This window comes from Rana temporaria, chromosome 7 (genome assembly GCF_905171775.1).
Source record: "Rana temporaria chromosome 7, aRanTem1.1, whole genome shotgun sequence".
NCBI classification, from domain to species: Eukaryota; Metazoa; Chordata; class Amphibia; order Anura; family Ranidae; genus Rana; species Rana temporaria.
This window is the reverse complement of record NC_053495.1, coordinates 204,805,137-204,824,859: the sequence shown is the minus strand read 5'-3', so window position 1 is coordinate 204,824,859 and position 19,723 is coordinate 204,805,137. Positions and strand designations below refer to the sequence as shown.

The 19,723-nt window shown below is 42.6% G+C and overlaps 1 protein-coding gene across 1 annotated transcript in view; it reads right to left on the bottom strand.

Moving 5' to 3' along the window:
* The window catches only part of CFAP57 (cilia and flagella associated protein 57), a 90,605-nt gene that overhangs the window by 58,762 nt on the left and 12,120 nt on the right, over positions 1-19,723 (bottom strand). Inside the window, exons 6-14 of the mRNA XM_040360866.1 lie at positions 17,509-17,661; positions 15,000-15,139; positions 11,647-11,812; positions 8,662-8,775; positions 7,353-7,565; positions 4,537-4,707; positions 2,818-2,979; positions 247-402; positions 47-140 (exon numbers count right to left, since the gene is read on the bottom strand). Coding sequence (XP_040216800.1) covers positions 47-140; positions 247-402; positions 2,818-2,979; positions 4,537-4,707; positions 7,353-7,565; positions 8,662-8,775; positions 11,647-11,812; positions 15,000-15,139; positions 17,509-17,661 — 1,369 coding nt within the window. The remainder of the gene's footprint in view (positions 1-46; positions 141-246; positions 403-2,817; positions 2,980-4,536; positions 4,708-7,352; positions 7,566-8,661; positions 8,776-11,646; positions 11,813-14,999; positions 15,140-17,508; positions 17,662-19,723) is intronic.

The window sequence follows — 19,723 nt, the reverse complement described above, 5'->3', positions numbered from 1 at the left end:
AATCTGGCCCTGTGTATGTAACTTAGACATATTTCCATCTACATACCTAGATCCTGCATCTCTCGAGACTGTTTTTCTATAAGGTCAGCCATGTCCTCCTGATGTTTCAGCTCTTGTTTCTCAGCTTCAGCTTTTAGGATCTGATGAAGGAAATAGACAGTTACAGAGTTGGCCCCCTCTCTCCAGTCCGGGGAGGTAGATAATGGAAGGGTTGATGACATTGGGGGTTTTAGTAGAAGGTTGTACCTGGTTTGTGGTCTTCAGCACCTCCATTTCCTGGATGAACTTCTCAGTCAGCTCTTTCAGCTTCTCGTTATAATTCATGTCTTTCAGGCGGAGTTGATATTCGTTCTCCATTTTCAGTTCCTCCACACGTGTCTTTAGCTCCACCATCACCTGGTTCTATAAAAAAAAAAAAAAACAGGATTGTAAAGAACAAGAGGATGCTTGTCCCACCCTTACATAATTCTATCCTCTCTGCATTAACCCCCCTAATTGACTTACACCGTCGGATCTTAGGATGCAATTCTAGGCCGGCCGCTAGGTGGCGATTCCATTGCGGTCGGCGTAGAATATGCAAATGACTAGTTACGGCGATTCACGAATGTCCGCTTTACCCGTCGCTCTAACTTTACGTCGTTTCCGTCGAGATACGCCGCATAAAACTAAGGCTGCCCTCTAGGTGGACTAGCCAATGTTAAGTATAGCCGTGGTTCCCGCGTTGAAATTTTAAAAATCACGTCGTTTGCGCAAGTCGTCCGTGAATGGCGCTGGACGCCATTTACGTTAACGTCGAAACCAATGACGTCCTTGCGACGTCATTTAGCGCAATGCACGTCGGGTAATTTTCCCGACGGAACATGCGCAGTACGTTCGGCGCGGGAACGCGCCTAATTTAAATGGTGCCCGCCCCATTTTAATTAGACGGGCTTGCGCCGAGCGCATTTACGTTACACCACCGCAAGTTTACAGGTAAGTGCTTTGTGAATCAGGCACTTACGCTGTAAACTTGCAGCTGTGTAACGTAAATGGAATACATTACGCCGCCGCTGCATAACGGCAATCTCTGTGAATCTGGCCCTCGATTTGTGTGAAAAGGAAATGATATATAAATGTAATTTGGTACAGTGTTGAATGACCGCACAATTGGCAGTTAAAGTTGCGCAGTGCTGAAAAAATGACCTGGTCATGAAGGTGATAAAACCTTCCGGAGGTCAATTGTTTAAAAAAAAGGAGGCAGACTCGATGGACCACTTGGTCTTTTTTCTGTCGATTTTCTATGTCTTTCTGATGCCTGCACCTCAGTTTCCAGATACTGGGCTAGATTCAGAAACGAGATACGGCGGCGTATCTCTGAGTTGCGGCGTCGTATCTATGCGACTGATTCATAGAATCAGTAACGCATAGATTTCCCTAAGATCCGACCGGCATAAGTGTCTTACACCGTCGTATCTTAGGCTGCATATTTACGCTGCCCGCTAGGTGGCGCTTCCGTATATTTAGGAATATGCTAATTAGGTATTTACGCCGATTCAGAAACGTACGTGCGGCCGGCGCATTTTTTTGCGTCGTTTACGTTAGGCTTTTTTCCGGCGTAAAGTTACCCCTGCTATATGAGGGGTATCCTATGTTAAGTATGGACGTCGTTCCCGCGTCGAGTTTTGAAAATTTTACGTTGTTTGCTTAAGTCGTTCGCGAATAGGGCTGTACGTAAGTTACGTTCACGTCTAAAGCAATGACAATTTGCGGCGTAATTTCGAGCATGCGCACTGGGATTCTTTCACGAACGTTCGTAAAAAACGTAAAATACGCGGGGTCACCATTCATTTAAATAAAACACGCCCACATCATCCCCATTTGAATTAGGCGGGCTTACGCCGCGCAACATACGTTACGCCGCCGTAACTTAGGGCGCAAGTTCTTTCTGAATACGGAACTTGCGCCCTAATTTACGGCGGCGTAACGTATCTGAGATACGTTACGCCCGCAGAAAGATACGCTTATCTTTCTGAATCTAGCCCACTATGTACAAGGTAAGCTTGGGAGAGGCAACCTCTTCTACTATTAGGGCCAGATTCACAGAGGAGATACGACGGCGTTTCTCCTAACTCACCGTCGTATCTCCTGTCGTATCTATGCGGCTGATTCATAGAATCAGTTCCGCATAGATAGCCCTAAGATCCGACAGGTGTAATAGACTTACACCGTCGGATCTTAGGATGCAATACTTCGGCCGCCGCTGGGGGGAGTTCGCGTCGTATTCCAGAGTCGGGTATGCAAATTAGCAGTTACGGCGATCCACGGAGGTTTTTCCCATCGTTACGTCGTCGCTAGTAATTTTTTCCCGTCGCAAAGTTAGGCCTCCTTTAACATGGCTTAATTTTAGTCGAGCCATGTTAAAGTATGTCCGTCGTTCCCGGGTCGAATTTCAATTTTTTTTTGTTTTGGCGTAAGACGTCCGGGAATACGAATGGACGCTGCGCACATCGCCGTTCTAAAAAATGACGTCACATCGCGCAAAGCACGGCGGGAATTTCTAAACTGAGCATTCGCAGTACGTCCGGCGCGGGAGCGCGCCTAATTTAAATGGTACACGCCCCATTTGAATTGGGTGGGCTTGCGCCGGACGTGTTTACGATACACCGCCGCAAGTTTACAGGTAAGTGCTTTGTGGATCAGGCACTTACACTGAAAACTTGCGGCGGTGTAACGTAAACGGGTTACGTTACACGGCCGCAATCATTCGTGAATCTGGCCCTTAGTTCTGAAGAATGATACAAATGAAGTTCTTCTCATAATATGGTGGATCATCCTTACCTTCTCCTCCAGATCAGACTTGGTAATCAGAACCTCTTCGGCATACCCCAGTTCTTTATCCCTTTTCAGTCCTCGACCCTCCTTGTCGGAGATTTTCCACAGGATTAGACAGCCGTCTTCAGAGACGGACAGAAGATACTGGTCGTCATATGTCACCACCAGCTAGAAGAACAAGAGTCGGTCACATTGAGGGCTGAACATGCAAGAAACTGAGCAACAGAAAAGTAAAATAAAATGGAAGACAATCAGTCGGGTTATAGATAGCAAAAAATGGAAGGAGAGAAACAGGGAAAAAAAAGATGTGACTGCCCAAAGTCTGTGGAGTGAACAGTTATAGGTTATTATGTAAAACAAAAGACCAGGGGGGCAGATCCACAGAGCGAGTATGCCGGCGTATCTACTGATACGCCGGCGTACTTTCAAATTACCCGCGTCGTATCTGTTTTGAATCCTCAAAACAAGATGCAACGGCATCTGGGTTAGATCCGACAGGAGTACGTCTTCGTACGCCTTCGGATCTAAGATGCAATTCTTCAGCGTCCGCTGGGTGCCACGTCGACTATGCAAATTAGCTATTTCCGACGATCCATGAACGTACGAGCGCCCGTCGCATTTTTTTACGTCGTCTCTAGTCGGCTTTTTTCGGCGTATAGTTAAAGCTGCTATTCTGTGGCGTATAGTTAAACCTGCTGTGTTAAGTATGGCCGTCGTTCCCGCGTTTAAATTTGAATTTTTTATTTTTTTTGCATAAGTCGTCCGTGAATCGGGATGGATGTAATTCACGTCTATGTTAAAAAAAATTTAGCGCAATGCACGGCGGAAAATTTAGGGACGGCGCATGCGCAGTTCGTTCGGCGCGGGGACGCGCTTCATTTAAATGAAACACGCCCCCTAATCGCCGATTTGAAGCGTGACATGTTTTTCATAAAAAAATAAATAAATAATTGTTTCCAAAAAAAGTGCGCTTGTAAGACCGCTGCGCAAATACAGTGTGACATAAAGTATTGCAACGACCGCCATTTTATTGTCTAGGGTGCTAGAAAAAAATGTATAATGTTTGGGGGTTCTAAGTAATTTTCTAGCAAAAAAAAAATGTTTTTAACTTGTAAACAACAAATCTCAGAAAGAGACTCGGTCCTTAAGTGGTTAAAATAGGATTTTTGTACTCTCCGTAAAATCCATTTGTCTGAGTTCATGGACGGACACAGCAGCCTTTGACCTTAGGGTTATATCCGCTTCCCTTACTCTCCTGGAAGGAAGCGGATATAACCCTAAGGTCAAAGGCTGCTGTGTCCGTCCATGAACGGAAGAGAAAATAGGATTTTTGTACTCACCGTAAAATCCATTTCTCTGAGTTCATGGACGGACACAGCAGCCTTTGACCTTAGGGTTATATCCGTTTCCTTCCAGGAGAGTAAGGGAAGCGGATATAACCCTAAGGTCAAAGGCTGCTGTGTCCGTCCATGAACGGAAGAGAAAATATTTTTTGGGGGTTTACATCCACTTTAAGTGCACTTTTTTTGTGATTTTCACATGCACTCCATTTAAGCTAGGCTCAGTTCAGTCATATACAGGTATTAGTATGTTTTGGGGTTGCTAGTGGAAACCGAAGAAAACCCAGATCTTTGCTAATAACATCCCTACCCTTTATTATTGTAATTGGAGAGAAGTACATTATTATATCACATTTACTAAAAGCAATGAAAGTTTTGCCCTCACCCTTGTCACTGGCCCCGCATGGCCCTGGTACTCGTTGTATTCCTTCTGTGGGGGAAGGGGGCATTTCATGGATCGTACTGTGCCGCTGGCCGTGCCCGTAAATATCATCTTTCCAGAGTGAGAGATGGTGACGGCCGTATATGTGACGTCGTAGGATGGAAATTCTTTGATCTAAAGTAAATTCAAATAGTAATACACAATGAGATTTTGGTACAAAAAAAGTAGAATCTAAATCCCCGCTGCCCAACCTGAGGCCCGGGGGCTCTATGAGGCCCTTTGGCGCTTTTTATACGGCCCTCGGGGCCAATGAAGATGCTTATTTGTGTTTCCCTATTCAACTGTTGTAGTAGTAAGTTCTAGCAGCCTTATCTAATATTAGCCGGATTCACATACATTGGCGCATATTTATGCCGCCGTAGCGTATCTAATATACGCTACGCCGACGCAGCGCAGAGAGGCAAGCACAGAATTCACAAAGCACTTGCCTCCCAAACTGCGCTGGGTTTCCTCTGCGTAGGTGGAAGTGGGCGTGAGCCATGCTAATGAGGCGTGACCCCATGCAAATGATGGGCCGAGCGCCAGACAGATACGAATAACAAACGGCGCATGCGCCGTCCCGTGGAAGCATCCCAGTGCGCATGCTCAGAATCATGTCGGAATGAATGCCTAAGATACGCCGGATCACTGCCTACGACGTGAACGTAACCTACGCCTAGTCATATTCATGTGCAACGTAAACAATGTAAAATACAACGGCTTATGTTCCCTGGTCCATACGTTTGCATGAGTTGCGCCTCCTATATGGGGAATAACTTTACGCCGGACGTACGACTTATGCAAACCGCGTATATTATGCGCCGGGCGCAAGTACGTTTGTGAATCGGCGTATCTCCCTCATTTGCATATGTGAATAGAAAATCAATGGGAGCGCCAAATACGTCCAGTGTAAATATGCGCCCACTCTACGCCGGCGTAGACAAGTTACGTCAGCTGGATGAAGCCTATTTTCAGGCGTATGTCTACAGTCTCTGACCATCTCTGTCATCATCCCCAGGGCTTATTTTAAGCAAGAACACCGACACCTCCAACACTGAATTATTGTAATGACAAGGGGTGCTGAAGGGTCTATTGATGCTGGCTGGTGGGGGTATATAGTCTCTGGGGGGGGGTCTATTGTAGCTTGAGAGGTCTATTGTTGCTGGTGGGGGATCTATTGTTGCTTGGAAGAATCTACTGTTGAGGCAGGGGTCTATTGTTGCTGGCTACTATACAATTTATGGATGCTGGCTGTTGGGAAAACTATAGCTGCTGGTTGGGGATCTATTGTTGCCGGGGAGGATCTCCTGTTGGGGGAGGGGTCTATTGTTGATAATGACTGCTAGCAGATGCACTTAGCTTACTTTTGTGTTTCCTAAAAGAGGCGGTTCCTGGGAGGTGAGGTGGATAGGAGGAATGAAGGGACGGTGTTCGGAGATTGGTAGGGGGAGGAGACAATGGCTGACTCTGCAAATTGTACCCATAGTCTTTGGGGCAGATCCACAGAGCGAGTACGCCGGTGTATCTACTGATACGCCGGCGTACTTTCAAATTTCCCGCGTCGTATCTTTAGTTTGAATCCTCAAACCAAGATACGACGGCATCTGGGTTAGATCCGACAGGTGTACGCCTTCGGATCGTAGATGCAATACTTCGGCGTCCACTAGGTGGCGTTACCGTTGTTTTCCGCGTCGAGTATGCAAATTAGCTATTTCCGACGATCCACAAACATAAGCGCGGCCGTCGCATTCTTTTACGTCGTCTCTAGTCGGCTTTTTCCGGCGTATAGTTAAAGCTGGTGTTTTGCGGCGTATAGTTAGATTTGCCATGTTAAGTATGGCCGTCGTTCCCGCAATTAATTCGAATTTTTTTTTTTTTTTTTTTGCGTAAGTCGTTCGTGAATCGGAATGTACGTAAGTCACGTCTATGTTCAAAAAAAAATTACGTCCTTGCGACGTCATTTAGCGCAATGCACGGCGGGAACTTTCGGAACGGAGTATGCGCAGTTCGATCGGCGCGCTTCATTTAAATGAAACACGCCCCCTAATCGCCGATTTGAATTCCGCCGCCAGAGATACACTACGCCGCCGTAACTTACGGCGCAAATTCTTTGAGGATTCAAAGCAGCCTAAAGTAAGTTACAGCGGCGTAGCGTATCTCACATACGCTGCGCCGATCTATTTCTTTGTGAATCTACCCCTTTGGCTGTATCCTGCTGTATGTGTATATATATATATATATATATATATATATATATATATACACATATACATATACATATACACACACACACAGTAAATATATAATGGCCAAGAAATCATAAATTCTGTTAACAATGTAAACTTATGAGCACAACTGTATATATATATTTATATATAGATATATATATATATATATATATATATATATATACACATACACACACACACAGTAAAACATATAATATACACATACACACACAATAAATATACATTTTATATCTATATATATATATATATATATAATATAAAAAATATATTTACTGTGTGTGTATGTGTATATTATATATATATATATTTTTTCATATATATATATATATATATATATATATATATATAATTAATATTTATTGTGTATAAAAAAAATGATATATATATATATATATATACACACACACACACTAAATATATATATACACACAGTAAATAAATATATATATATACATACACACACACTAAATATATATATACACACAACTTAACTGCAGCATTGAGAAGCATAGAACAATAGAGCTACTTTACCTGGGAATCATTAATTTCCTTCAGCGTCTGGTCAGATCCCACGGCAAAAATGGTTTTGGAGTCTGGCATTAGGGCGACGCAGGTGTAACTGCAGGTTTTCTGAACGCATTCAGATTCCCTCTTACCGAGAAGCGTATTCCATTCATACACGGCGCCGTCCGTGCCGCAGGACACCAATTTACTGTCGTCGGCACTCCAAGCCACGGAGCGCACCTGTCATATAGAGGACGGCACTTCATTATTCATCATTATTGAACGCAAACTTCCATCTCCACTATGGGGCTGATTTATATGGGAGGTGTTTTGCCCCACCCTGCTTAGTCATGGCGGTCGGGATTTATTTTGTGGTAGGTGGGCTGGGTGAAATGCGTTGGGGCGTGGCCTGGATGGAGCTGGGCTGAGGACGCTTTCATCAAAGTGACTGTCTTTGCTGGACACTTGGGCAATAGGAGAGGAGCACCCGATGTCCAAAAATAAACAGAAGGTCTCACTTGATGAATTTTATAGTTGTTTATTGAAAATAAAAGTAAACAAGTAGAACCAACGCGTTTCGGCAAAATTGCTTTCCCCTTCTTCAGGGCTGTATTTCCCGGAGAATGGTTAAAATTTGAGGGGTTATAATTGCTCAGCGGCTCTGCAGTATGCCAGCATTGCAGAGCAGAGACAGCTGGAGTGCAACATTCGTTGGGGGGGGGGTCTCCTTTCTACACACAGAACTTTCACGTACAGTGGAACCTCGGTTAAAGAGAAACGCGGTAAACAAGCGTTTTGAAAGACGACCAACTTTTTTTTTTTAATCCTGACTCGGTTTGTGAGTGTTGTCTTGCAAAGGGGGCATTTTGCGCAAACCAACCGATAAACGCTTATTGCGATTTTTTTTATCAAAAATAGGTAGAAGAATACGTATCGGCCTAAACTGAGGAAATTTTTTTTTTATATATATTTTTTTGGGGGATATTTATTATAGCAAAAAGTTAAAAATATTGAATTTTTTTCAAAATTGTCACTCTATTTTTGTTTATAGCGCAACAAATAAAAAACGCAGAGGTGATCAAATACCACCAAATGAAAGCTCTATTTGTGGGAAAAAAAGGACGCCAATTTTGTTTGTGAGCCACGTCGCACAACCGCGCAATTGTCTGTTAAAGCGTCGCAGTGCCGAATCGCAAAAACTGTCCGGGTCCTTTAGCTGCCTAAATGTCCGGGTCTTAAGTGGTTAATGAAATGTTATAGAATGTCATGGAGAGGACACTGATCATCGTGGTTTTCCTGCTTACAGAGAGAACGGAGGAATAATTCATTATTTTACCTTTCCGTTGTGCCCTTTCAGGTTAGTGAAATTTTCAAAGGTTGTCGTGGAGTAAATATGGATGACGTTTCCATTAACAGCTGCAAAAAGATGCCCACCGTGGCTGAAGGCGCACTGCAAAGATGGCGGAGGAGAGAGAATGTGAGGTCATACCGACACAATGCAAACAACAAGAGAAAACCGTACACACACAGCGCACACATACCATAGTGTAATGAGTGATACAAGATTGTACGTTTATTAACCCCTTAATACCGGGCCATATTAGCATGACGCCGGCAGGAACCCTCCCTCCCTCTGGGTGGACGTCATAGGACGTCTATTCTTCCCGGCAATCTAGGGCACGCAAAGGCGCCACGGCTCATGTCTGCCGGGCACCCGCGATCACAGCAGGAGTGTGGATCTGTGTGTGTAAACACACAGATCCATGTCCTGTCAGAGGTGAGGAGACCGATGCTGTGTTCCCAGTACAGAGGAACACCAATCAGTCTCCTCCCCTTGTGAGTCCCCCTCCCCCTACAGTAAGGCCCGGTACACACGAGCAAACATGTACGGTGAAACCGGTCCGTCGGACCGTTTTCACCGTACATGTCTGCCAGAGGGCTTCTGTACGATGGTTGTACTAACCATCGTACAGAAGTCCGCACGTAAACAATACGCGGGGCGTGTCCGCGTTGTCGCCGCGACAATGACGCTGCGATGACGCGGAGACGTGGGCGGGCCTGCCATTTAAAGGCTTCCACGCATGCGTCGAAGTCATTCGACGCATGCGAGGGACGGCGGGCGCTCGGACATGTACGGTAGGTCTGTACTGACGACCGTACATGTCCGAGCGGGCAGGATTCCAGCGGACGGTTTTAAAACACGTCCAGGAATATTTGTCTGCTGGGAAAAGGCCCGGCGGGCAAATGTTTGCTGGAATTCGGCCCGCTCGCGCCTACACACGACCAGGGCTGGACTGGGACAAAAATTCGGCCCTGGACTTCATCCAGACCGGCCCACTTTAATTCAATAAAATACATCCATTATTGTATATCATGAGAGGGTGAGAGAGAGGGGAATGAGAGAGAGAGAGAGAGGGGAATGAGAGAGAGAGAGAGAGAGAGAGAGAGAGGGGGGGGGTTGAGGGAGAGGGGGTGAGTGTAAGAAAAAGAGAGTGAGTGTAAAAGAGACAGGGTGAGTGTAGGACCCCTTTTTACACTGAGGCGTTTTTTAGGTGCTTTTGGGTGCCTGTAAAGCTTCCGCTGCAGTCCCAGTGTGAAAGCCTGAGTGCTTTCACACTGGGGCGCTGCCAGGGCATTAAAAAAAGTCCTCCAAGCAGCATCTCTGTTTTAAAAAAAGGCCCACTGAGCCATCGGCCCACCGGGAAACTCCCTGTAGTCCCTATGGCCAGTCCATCCCTGCACACGACCGAACATGTATGCTGAAACTGGCCCGCGGACCAGTTTCAGCATACATGTTTGGTCGTGTGTACGGGGCCTAAGAATCACTCCCAGGGAACATATTAACCCCTTCAGCGCCCCCTAGTGTTAACCCCTTCCCTGCCAGTGACATTTACACAGTAATCAGTGCAGCTTCATAGCACTAATCGCTGTATAAATGTGAATGGTCCCAAAAACATGTCAAAAGTGTCCGATGTGTCCGTCGCATTGTCACGGACACAATAAAAATCGCAGATCGCTGTCATTGGTAGTAAAAAAAAAAAAAAAAAATGCCATAAATCTATCCCCTATTTTGTAGCCGCTATAACTTTTGCGCAAACCAATCAATATACGCTTATTGCGATTTTTTTTTTTACCATACATATGTAGAAGAATACGTATCGGCCTAAACTGAGAAATTTTTTTTTTTTTTTTTAAATGGGATATTTATTATAACAAAAAGTAAAAAATATTGTAGGGCAGATCCTCAAAGAAATTACGCCGGCGTATCTATTGATACGCCGCGTAATTTCAAATTTTGCACGTCGTATCTTTGTTTTGGTATCTACCAAACAAGATACGACGGAATCTGTGTTAGATCTGACAGGCGTACGCCTTAGTACGCCGTTGGATCTAAGATGCAATTTTCACGTGGCGTTCACGTCGTAATCCGCGTTGAGTATGCAAATGAGCTTTTTCCGACGATCCACGAACGTACGAGCGGCCGTCGCATTCTTTTACGTCGTTTCCGTTCTGCTTTTTCCGGCATATAGTTAAAGCTGCTATCTGGTGGCGTACTCAATGTTAAGTATGGCCGTCGTTCCCGCGTATCATTTTGAAAATTTTACGTTGTTTGCGTAAGTCGTCCGTGAATGGGGCTGGACGCCATTTACGTTCACGACGAAAACAATGACGTCCTTGGAAAGTCAGTTGGAGCAATGCACCCTGATAGTTTTGACTGACTGGGCATGCGCAGTTCGTTCGGCGCGGGGACGCGCTTCATTTAAATGAAACACGCCCCCTACTCGCAACATTTGAATTTGCAGCGAGAAATACACTACGCCGCCGTAACTTACGGCGCAAATTCTTTCTGGATTCAAACCAAAGCTAGGTAAGTTAAGGCGGCGTATCGTATCTCAGGTACGCTGCGCCGGTGCAGATCTTTGAGGATCTGCCCCTGTGTTTTTTTTTTAATATTGACGCTCTTTTTTTGTTTATAGCGCAAAAAATAAAAACCGCAGAGGTGATCAAATACCACCAAAAGAAAGCTCTATTTGTGGGGGAAAAAAGGACGCCAATTTTGTTTGGGAGCCACGTCGCGCGACCGCGCAATTGTCAGTTAAAGCGACGCAGTGCCGAATCGCAAAAAGTGCTCTGGCCAGGAAGGGGGTAAATTCTCCTGGGGCTGAAGTGGTTAAAACCACTTTCATTTTGTCTGACTTTTTTTGGTGCCTTTAAAATCCCCTAATTTTTTGCTACCTTCTCACTTATATAAACTTGATGCCAGTAAAAAAAAATAATGACACAACTTCCATTCACAAAACCCCCGCGGGTTGGACGTTACCTCTCGGCAGCCGCGGACGGTGAACTCTTTGAAAGGACGGATGTCGTCGATCAGAACGTTCATAAGACGTAACTTGTCGGAGAATCCCACGAGGACCTGAAGTCCGGACGGGTGAAGGGAGATGCTGAACGCCTCTTCCTGGAAGTCCTTGTAGAGCTCCAAGGTGCTGCCAGCCCAGATATTAGAGTTATAAGAGGAGAGAATATCTAAGGTGTGAACTATTCATAAGGGAGACACGTGCGATTCGCTTCGTTCCAAATCAAAATTCGGATACATTTTCCGTTATTCGGAAATCCAGATGTATCCGAGTCTCCGAAATCACAATAGTAATACATTTAAACGAATCCGAAATAACGAATAAAAAATTTTGGACGAAATTCAAATTTGAATAGTTTTTTGATTACATTTTAATTTTCGAAGAGAAAAAAATAGAAAATAAAAGGAATACAATAGAAAAGCATATCATAGAATATAATAGAAAATAAAAGAATAGAAAAAAATATTAATAGAAAAAAAAAAGGGACAGAATAGAAAATAAAAGAATAGAAAAAAACGCGATTGGCACTGCTCTGACAAGCCATTCACCTCTGCAGCTAGGGGTTCGGGGTCTCGGCTACATGTGAATTGAGTTTGGTGGTCTCAGCCCGGCTCCCGGTGGGTGTGCTATGCGAGGTAAGCCTGCGCTTAGTACGCCCCCCCCCCTCCCACAAAAACCACCACACCTACACGCACTTGAAATTGGGGTTAACATGCACGCACTTTGACCACGCGGTCTCTAAAAAGAGAGGCGAAGGACTAACGGGGCTGGTTGAGCGGGCAAATCCTCTCACTCCCTTATAGGGAGTCCCTCTGCCACGTTGGGCTTCAAAGCGGAGCAGGTAGGGCGGGCTGTGTGGGAGGACCCCCTCACACACCCGCCATTGCCACCCGGGGCATGGAGAAAGGTGGCAGATTGCCTCTGGGGGAGGCCTGCCTACTCCCAACTCCTGCAGTCCGGCTCCTCTCTCGAGTACACGCACAAAATACACTTTAAAAAAAAAAAAAAAAGAATAGAAAAAAAATAGAATAGAAAATAAATAGAATAGAAAAAAAAATAGAATAGAAAAAAAAGGGACACAATAGAAAATAAAAGAATAGAAAAAAATAGAATAGAAAAAAAAAGGGACAGAATAAAAAAAATAGAATAGAAAAAAAAGGGACACAATAGAAAATAAAAGAATAGAAAAAAATAGAATAGAAGAAAAAAGGGACAGAATAAAAAAATAGAATAGAAAAAAATAGGACAGAATAGAAAATAAAAGAATAGAAAAAATAGAATAGAAAAAAAAGGGACAGAATAGAAAATAAAAGAATAGAAAAAATAGAATAGAAAAAAAAGGGACAGAATAGAAAATAAAAGAATAGAAAAAAATAGAATAGAAAAAAAAGGGACAGAATAAAAAAAATAGAATAGAAAAAAAAGGGACAGAATAGAAAATAAAAGAATAGAAAAAAATAGAATAGAAAAAAAAGGGACAGAATAAAAAAAAATAGAATAGAAAAAAAAGGGACAGAATAGAAAATAAAAGAATAGAAAAAATAGAATAGAAAACAAGGGACAGAATAGAAAATAAAAGAATAGAAAAAAAGGCACAGAATAGAAAAGAAAAAAATAGAAAAAAAATTGAATAGAAAAAAAGGGTCAGAATAGACAATAAAAGAATAGAAAAAATAGAATAGAAAAAAAGGGACAGAATAAAAAATAAAAGATAATAAAAGAATAGAGTAGAACAGGTAAAGTTGATCCAGGGTAAATCCGATTGCCTCTCGGGGGATCAGGAAGGAATTTTTTCCCCTGCTGTAGCAAATTGGATCTCATGCTCTGCTGGGGTTTTTTGCCTTCCTCTGGATCAACTGTGGGTATGGAGTTGGGTATACGGGATTGTATTGTGTTTTTTATTTTGTTTTTTTATTTTTTGTGGTTGAACTGGATGGACTTGTGTCTTTTTTCAACCTGACTAACTATGTAACAGAACCAAATAGAATATAAAATAAAGGCATAGAATATAAAATAAAGGAATAGAATATAGAAAGAATATAACCATCTTCTGGAATTCAAAATTCAAATAGAATAAATTTGAAAAGCATAGAAAAGAATAGAATAGATTACAAAGTAAATCAATAGAATGGAAAAGAATAGAATAAACAATAAAAAAGAATAGAATAGAATAAAATTCAAAATAAAGGAATACAATAGAAAAGCATATAATAGATTATAATGGAAAATAAAATAATAGAAAAAAAAGTAATAGAATAGAAATTAAAAGAATAAAAAAAATAGAATAAAAAAAAGGGACAGAATAAAAAATAAAATATAATAAAAGAATATAGTAAAACAGAACAAAATAGAATAGAAAATAAAAGAACAGCATAAAATGAAATAGAATATAAAATAAAGTAATAGAACAGAAAATAAAGGAATAGAATAGAAAATAAAGGAATAGAATAATAGAGAAAGAATATAACCTTCTTCTGAAATTCTATTTTTGAATAGAATAAATTTGAATTTGAAAAGCATAGAATAGAAGGTAAAACAATAGAATAGAAAATAATAGAATAAAATAGAAAGAATATAACCATCTTCTGGAATTCAAATTACGAATAGATAAAATTTGAATTTGAAAAGCATAGAAAATAATAGAATAGATTAGAAAGTAAAACAATAGAACTGAAAATAATAGAATAGATTAGAAAGTAAAACAATAGAACTGAAAATAATAGAATAAACAATAAAAAAATTATAGAATAAAATAGAAAGAATATAACCATCTTCTGAAATTCAAATTTTGAATAGAATAAAATTTGAATTTGAAAAGCATAGAAAAGAATAGAATAGAAAATGAAATAATAGAATAGAAAGTAAAACAATACAATAGAATTGAAAAGAATAGAATAGAATAAACAATAGAAAATAACAGAGTAAAAAGAATATAACAATATAACCGTTTTCCCGAAATTTGAATTTCGACAAGAATAGATTCTATTATTTTCTATGCTTTTCAAATTCTATTCTATTCAAAATTTGAATTTCAGAAGATAGTTATATTCTTTTTTATTCTATTCTTTTTTTATTGTTTATTCTATTCTTTTCAATTCTATTGTTTTACTTTCTATTCTATTCGTTTTTATGCTTTTCAAATTCAATCCCCCAATCACCCCTACTAGCACAAATACCCCCCCCACACCCAAATCCACCCCTCCAAATCGCCCCTTCTAGCAAACTCCCCCAACTCCCCGCTGCGCCCAGGGCAGCTCCCCCTCCCCCCCCCCCCCTTGTCCTGGCCCCGCCTGCTCTGATACAAAGCCCATCTTACTTGTTCTCGAAGTTCCAGATGCGCACGGAGCGGTCCAGGGAGCAGGTGGCGATGAGAGGTTTGCGTATACAGATGCTGAGGCCGGTAATAGAAGACGAATGCCAAGACTGAGCCAGGAACTCAAACACAGCGTCATCCCCCTACAAGACAAAGCGATCGATCGATCGACATCACAACAATCAGCAGGGGAGACGTCATCCCCCTACAAGACAAAGCAATCGATCGATCGACATCACAACAATCAGCAGGGGAGACGTCATCCCCCTACAAGACAAAGCGATCGATCGATCGGCGTCACAACAATCAGCAGGGGAGACGTCATCCCCCTACAAGACAAAGCGATCGATCGATCGGCGTCACAACAATCAGCAGGGGAGACGTCATCCCCCTACAAGACAAAGCGATCGATCGATCGGCATCACAACAATCAGCAGGGGAGACGTCATCCCCCTACAAGACAAAGCGATCGATCGATCGGCGTCACAACAATCAGCAGGGGAGACGTCATCCCCCTACAAGACAAAGCGATCGATCGATCGGCGTCACAACAATCAGCAGGGGAGACGTCATCCCCCTACAAGACAAAGCGATCGATCGATCGGCATCACAACAATCAGCAGGGGAGACGTCATCCCCCTACAAGACAAAGCGATCGATCGATCGACATCACAACAATCAGCAGGGGAGACGTCATCCCCCTACAAGACAAAGCGATCGATCGATCGGCATCACAACAATCAGCAGGGGAGACGTCATCCCCCTACAAGACAAAGCGATCGATCGATCGACATCACAACAATCAGCAGGGGCGACGTCATCCCCCTACAAGACAAAGCGATCGATCGATCGACATCACAACAATCAGCAGGGGCGACGTCATCCCCCTACAAGACAAAGCGATCGATCGATCGACATCACAACAATCAGCAGGGGAGACGTCATCCCCCTACAAGACAAAGCGATCGATCGATCGACATCACAACAATCAGCAGGGGCGACGTCATCCCCCTACAAGACAAAGCGATCGATCGACATCACAACAATCAGCAGGGGCGACGTCATCCCCCTACAAGACAAAGCGATCGATCGATCGACATCACAACAATCAGCAGGGGCGACGTCATCCCCCTACAAGACAAAGCGATCGATCGACATCACAACAATCAGCAGGGGCGACGTCATCTAGCTACAAGACAAAGCGATCGATCGACATCACAACAATCAGCAGGGGAGACGTCATCTAGCTACAGGCGAGTTCTGCCCTGAAGAGGACGTCTGGCACTGGACTGGTGAGGGAGCCGGTGGCAGTGCTGGAGGGTGAAGTCCGGAAATAAACACTCACCGGACACTTTATTAGGTACACCTGTTCAGGGCCGCCATCAGGGGGGTACAGGCAGTACACCTGTAAGGGGCCGGATGGCAACCCCCTTTTTTTTATTTATTTTTTATAAAAAATTAAAAAAATGTAATATATATATTTTTTTTATTAAAAGGGCCCAGAGGTCCCCAGTGCCCCCGGATGACATAATAATAATAATAATAATAATTTGTTTTATATATGTTTTTGTTTCTTTTTTTTTTATTTTTATTTTCTTTTTATATATATATATATATATATATATATATATATATATATATATATAAAAATATACACACATATATATATATTTATTAAAGGGCCCAGAGGCCCCAGGGCCCCGGATGGCAACCCCCCTTTCTTTATAAAATAAAATTTAAAAAAATTATATATATTTTTTTTCTTTCTTTTTTTTTATTTTTCTTTATTAAAGGGCCCAGAGGTCCCCAGGGTCCGATTTGGCAGGGTCCAATCATTTTTTATAAATGTTTATTTTTTAATATATTTTTTTAATTTATTTTTTATTAAAGGGCCCGGAGGTCCCCAGGGCCCTGGATGGCAACCCCCCCCCCTTTTTTTATAATACAAATTACATTTTTTTTTTATTTCTTTTTATATATGTATTTTTTTTATTAAAGGGCCCAGAGGTCCCTAGGGCCCCATATGGCAATCCACCCCTTTTTTTTATTTTTTATAAATTACATTTTTTTTTCTTTATATATTTTTTATTTATTTTTTATTAAAGGGCCCAGAGGTTTATTTTATTTTTTTTAATTTTTATTAAAAGGGCCCAGAGGTACCCAGGGTCCAATGTGGCAACCCCCCTTATTTTTATAAATGTTTATTTTATTTATTTATTTTTATTATTTTTTTATTAAAGGGCCCGGAGGTCCCCTGGGGCTCTCCCCGTGCTTCCTAGTGTGACTGCCACTGATCATCTGGTCCCTGTCATAGGGAATGACAATCAGTGATGTCACATGTCCAGCCACGCCCACCCACAGTAAGATTCGCACATTAGGGCACACTTAACCCCTACAGCGCCCCCTCCTGGTTAACCCCTTCTCTGCTAGTGTCATTTTCACAGTAATCAGTGCATTTTTATAGCACTGTATTACTCTATTATAGATTAGATGTATACTGGTCGGCTCTCACCTTAGTGACCTCAGCAGAGGACAGCGTGATGCTGTACAATTGGCTCTTATTGGTGCTGACAAGTACAGTCTCTTCGGAGGGACTCAGACACATACACAGCACCTCCTGCTGATCTGATAGGCTGGGGTCATTACTTTGCTCATCTTGTAGGATCTGCCGGAGAAAAGAAAAAAAAAAAGCACATATATTACAGCGGCTTCCATATTGTTTTCACCATCCAGTAGTGTCCTCGCAAAAGCAGGGCGCAGAAACAAAGAGATTTCTAGTAAAAAGCAGCATATATTACACATTGTTAGGCACACAATTAACAGAGCATAGAGACTGGGCATGCTACACACATTCTTTGTACATCTTTGAATTGTTTGTTTGGTGTGTGTAGCACCCCCATGGCCTGTAACTAGTTAAATAGCGTTTTCAGTTTGTGGTGCACCCAAAAATGGAACTTGGAACTTCCGACATAGCGGGTGTCCAGGACAGGTAAGTGTCCATTTATTAAAAATCAGCAGCTGCAGTATTTGTAGCTCCTAACTTAGAATTATTATTTTTTCGGTGGAACTCCGCTTTAACCACTTAAGGACCGCCTCCTGCACATATACGTCGGCAGAATGGCACGGCTGGGCACAAGCACGTACATGTACGTCCTCTTTAAGTGCCCAGCCGTGGGTTTCAGGCACGTGCCCACGACCCAGTCCGAAGCTCCATGACCGCGGGACCCGCGGACCCGATCGCCGCTGGAGTCCCGTGATCGGTCCCCGGAGCTGAAGAACGGGGAGAGTTGTGTGTAAACACGGCTTCCCCGTTCTTCACTGTGGTGCCGTCATCGATCGTGTGATCCCTGATATAGGGAAACACAATCAATGACGTCACACGTCCAGCCCCGCCCCCCTACAGTTAGAAACACAAATGAGGTAACGCATAACCCCATCAGCGCCCCCTGTGGTTAACTCCCAAACTGCAATTGTCATTTCCTTTTTTATAGCATTTTTTTGCTGTGAAAATGACAATGGTCCCAAAAATGTGTCAAAATTGTCCGAAGTGTCCGCCATAATGTCGCAGTCACGAAAAAAATCGCTGATCGCCGCCATTAGTAGTAAAAAAAAAAAAAAATTATAAAAATGCAATAAAACTATCCCCTATTTTGTAAACGCTATAACTTTTGCGCAAACCAATCAATAAACGTTTATTGCGATTTTTTTTATCAAAAATATGTAGAAGAATACGTATCGGCCTAAACTGAGGAAAAAATATTTTTTTTTTATATATTTTTGAGGGATATTTATTATAGCAAAAAGTAAAAAATATTAAATTTTTTTCAAAATTGTCGCTCTATTTTTGTTTATAGCGCAAAAAATAAAAACCGCAGAGGTGATCAAATACCAACTAAAGAAAGCTCTATTTGTGGGAAAAAAAGGACGCCAATTTTGTTTGGGAGCCACGTCGCACGACCGCGCAATTGTCACGACCGCAAAAACTGGCCAGGTCCTTTAGCTGCCCAAAGGTCCGGGTCTTAAGTGGTTAAGTGGTTGTAAGGCTTTGTTTTTTTGTTTTTTTAAATAACAAACTTGTTATACTTAGGCAACATTCACACCTGAGCATAGCGTTTTCAGGCAGAAAGTGGCGCAAATTTTTTTTTTTGTGGCGTTTTTTTTTGCCGCGTTTTGTCACGATTTTGTACAGGTCACAAGGTCACTAATGTAAAAAGCAGAAAAATGCCCAAATCTGCCTAAAAAAAAAAGTCCCAGAACTTGTTTGAGCTTCAGGCGTTATGGAGCTTCTGGCTTCAGGCGTTTTGGAGTGGAGATGTGAATCATCTCCATAGAGAATAATAGATTTTTTCCCCTCCAGCGTCTTGTAGCTTCAGGCTCCAGTCACATCTAGGCGACAGCGGCGTTGGGCGTACGCGGCGTATTTTGCCGCGAGTGTGAAACTTTCATTTATTTTTTTCAAACTCTTCCCATTGCTGTCAATGGGCGAACGCCAATGTCGCCTGAAAAAAAGGGTCCGGGACTTTTTTCAGGCGACAGGCGTTCGGCGTCTATGAGATGTGAACCATCTCCATAGACAGCAATGTGAATTCTCCCCTCTAGTGGCACAAGCGTCCGGCGTCGGGCGTTTTGTCGCTCAGGTGTGAATGCAGCCTCAGGCTTCGAGCTACAAAACGCTTAGGTGTGAATGGGGTCTTAGTGCCGGTTCACACAGGGCAATCCAAAATACA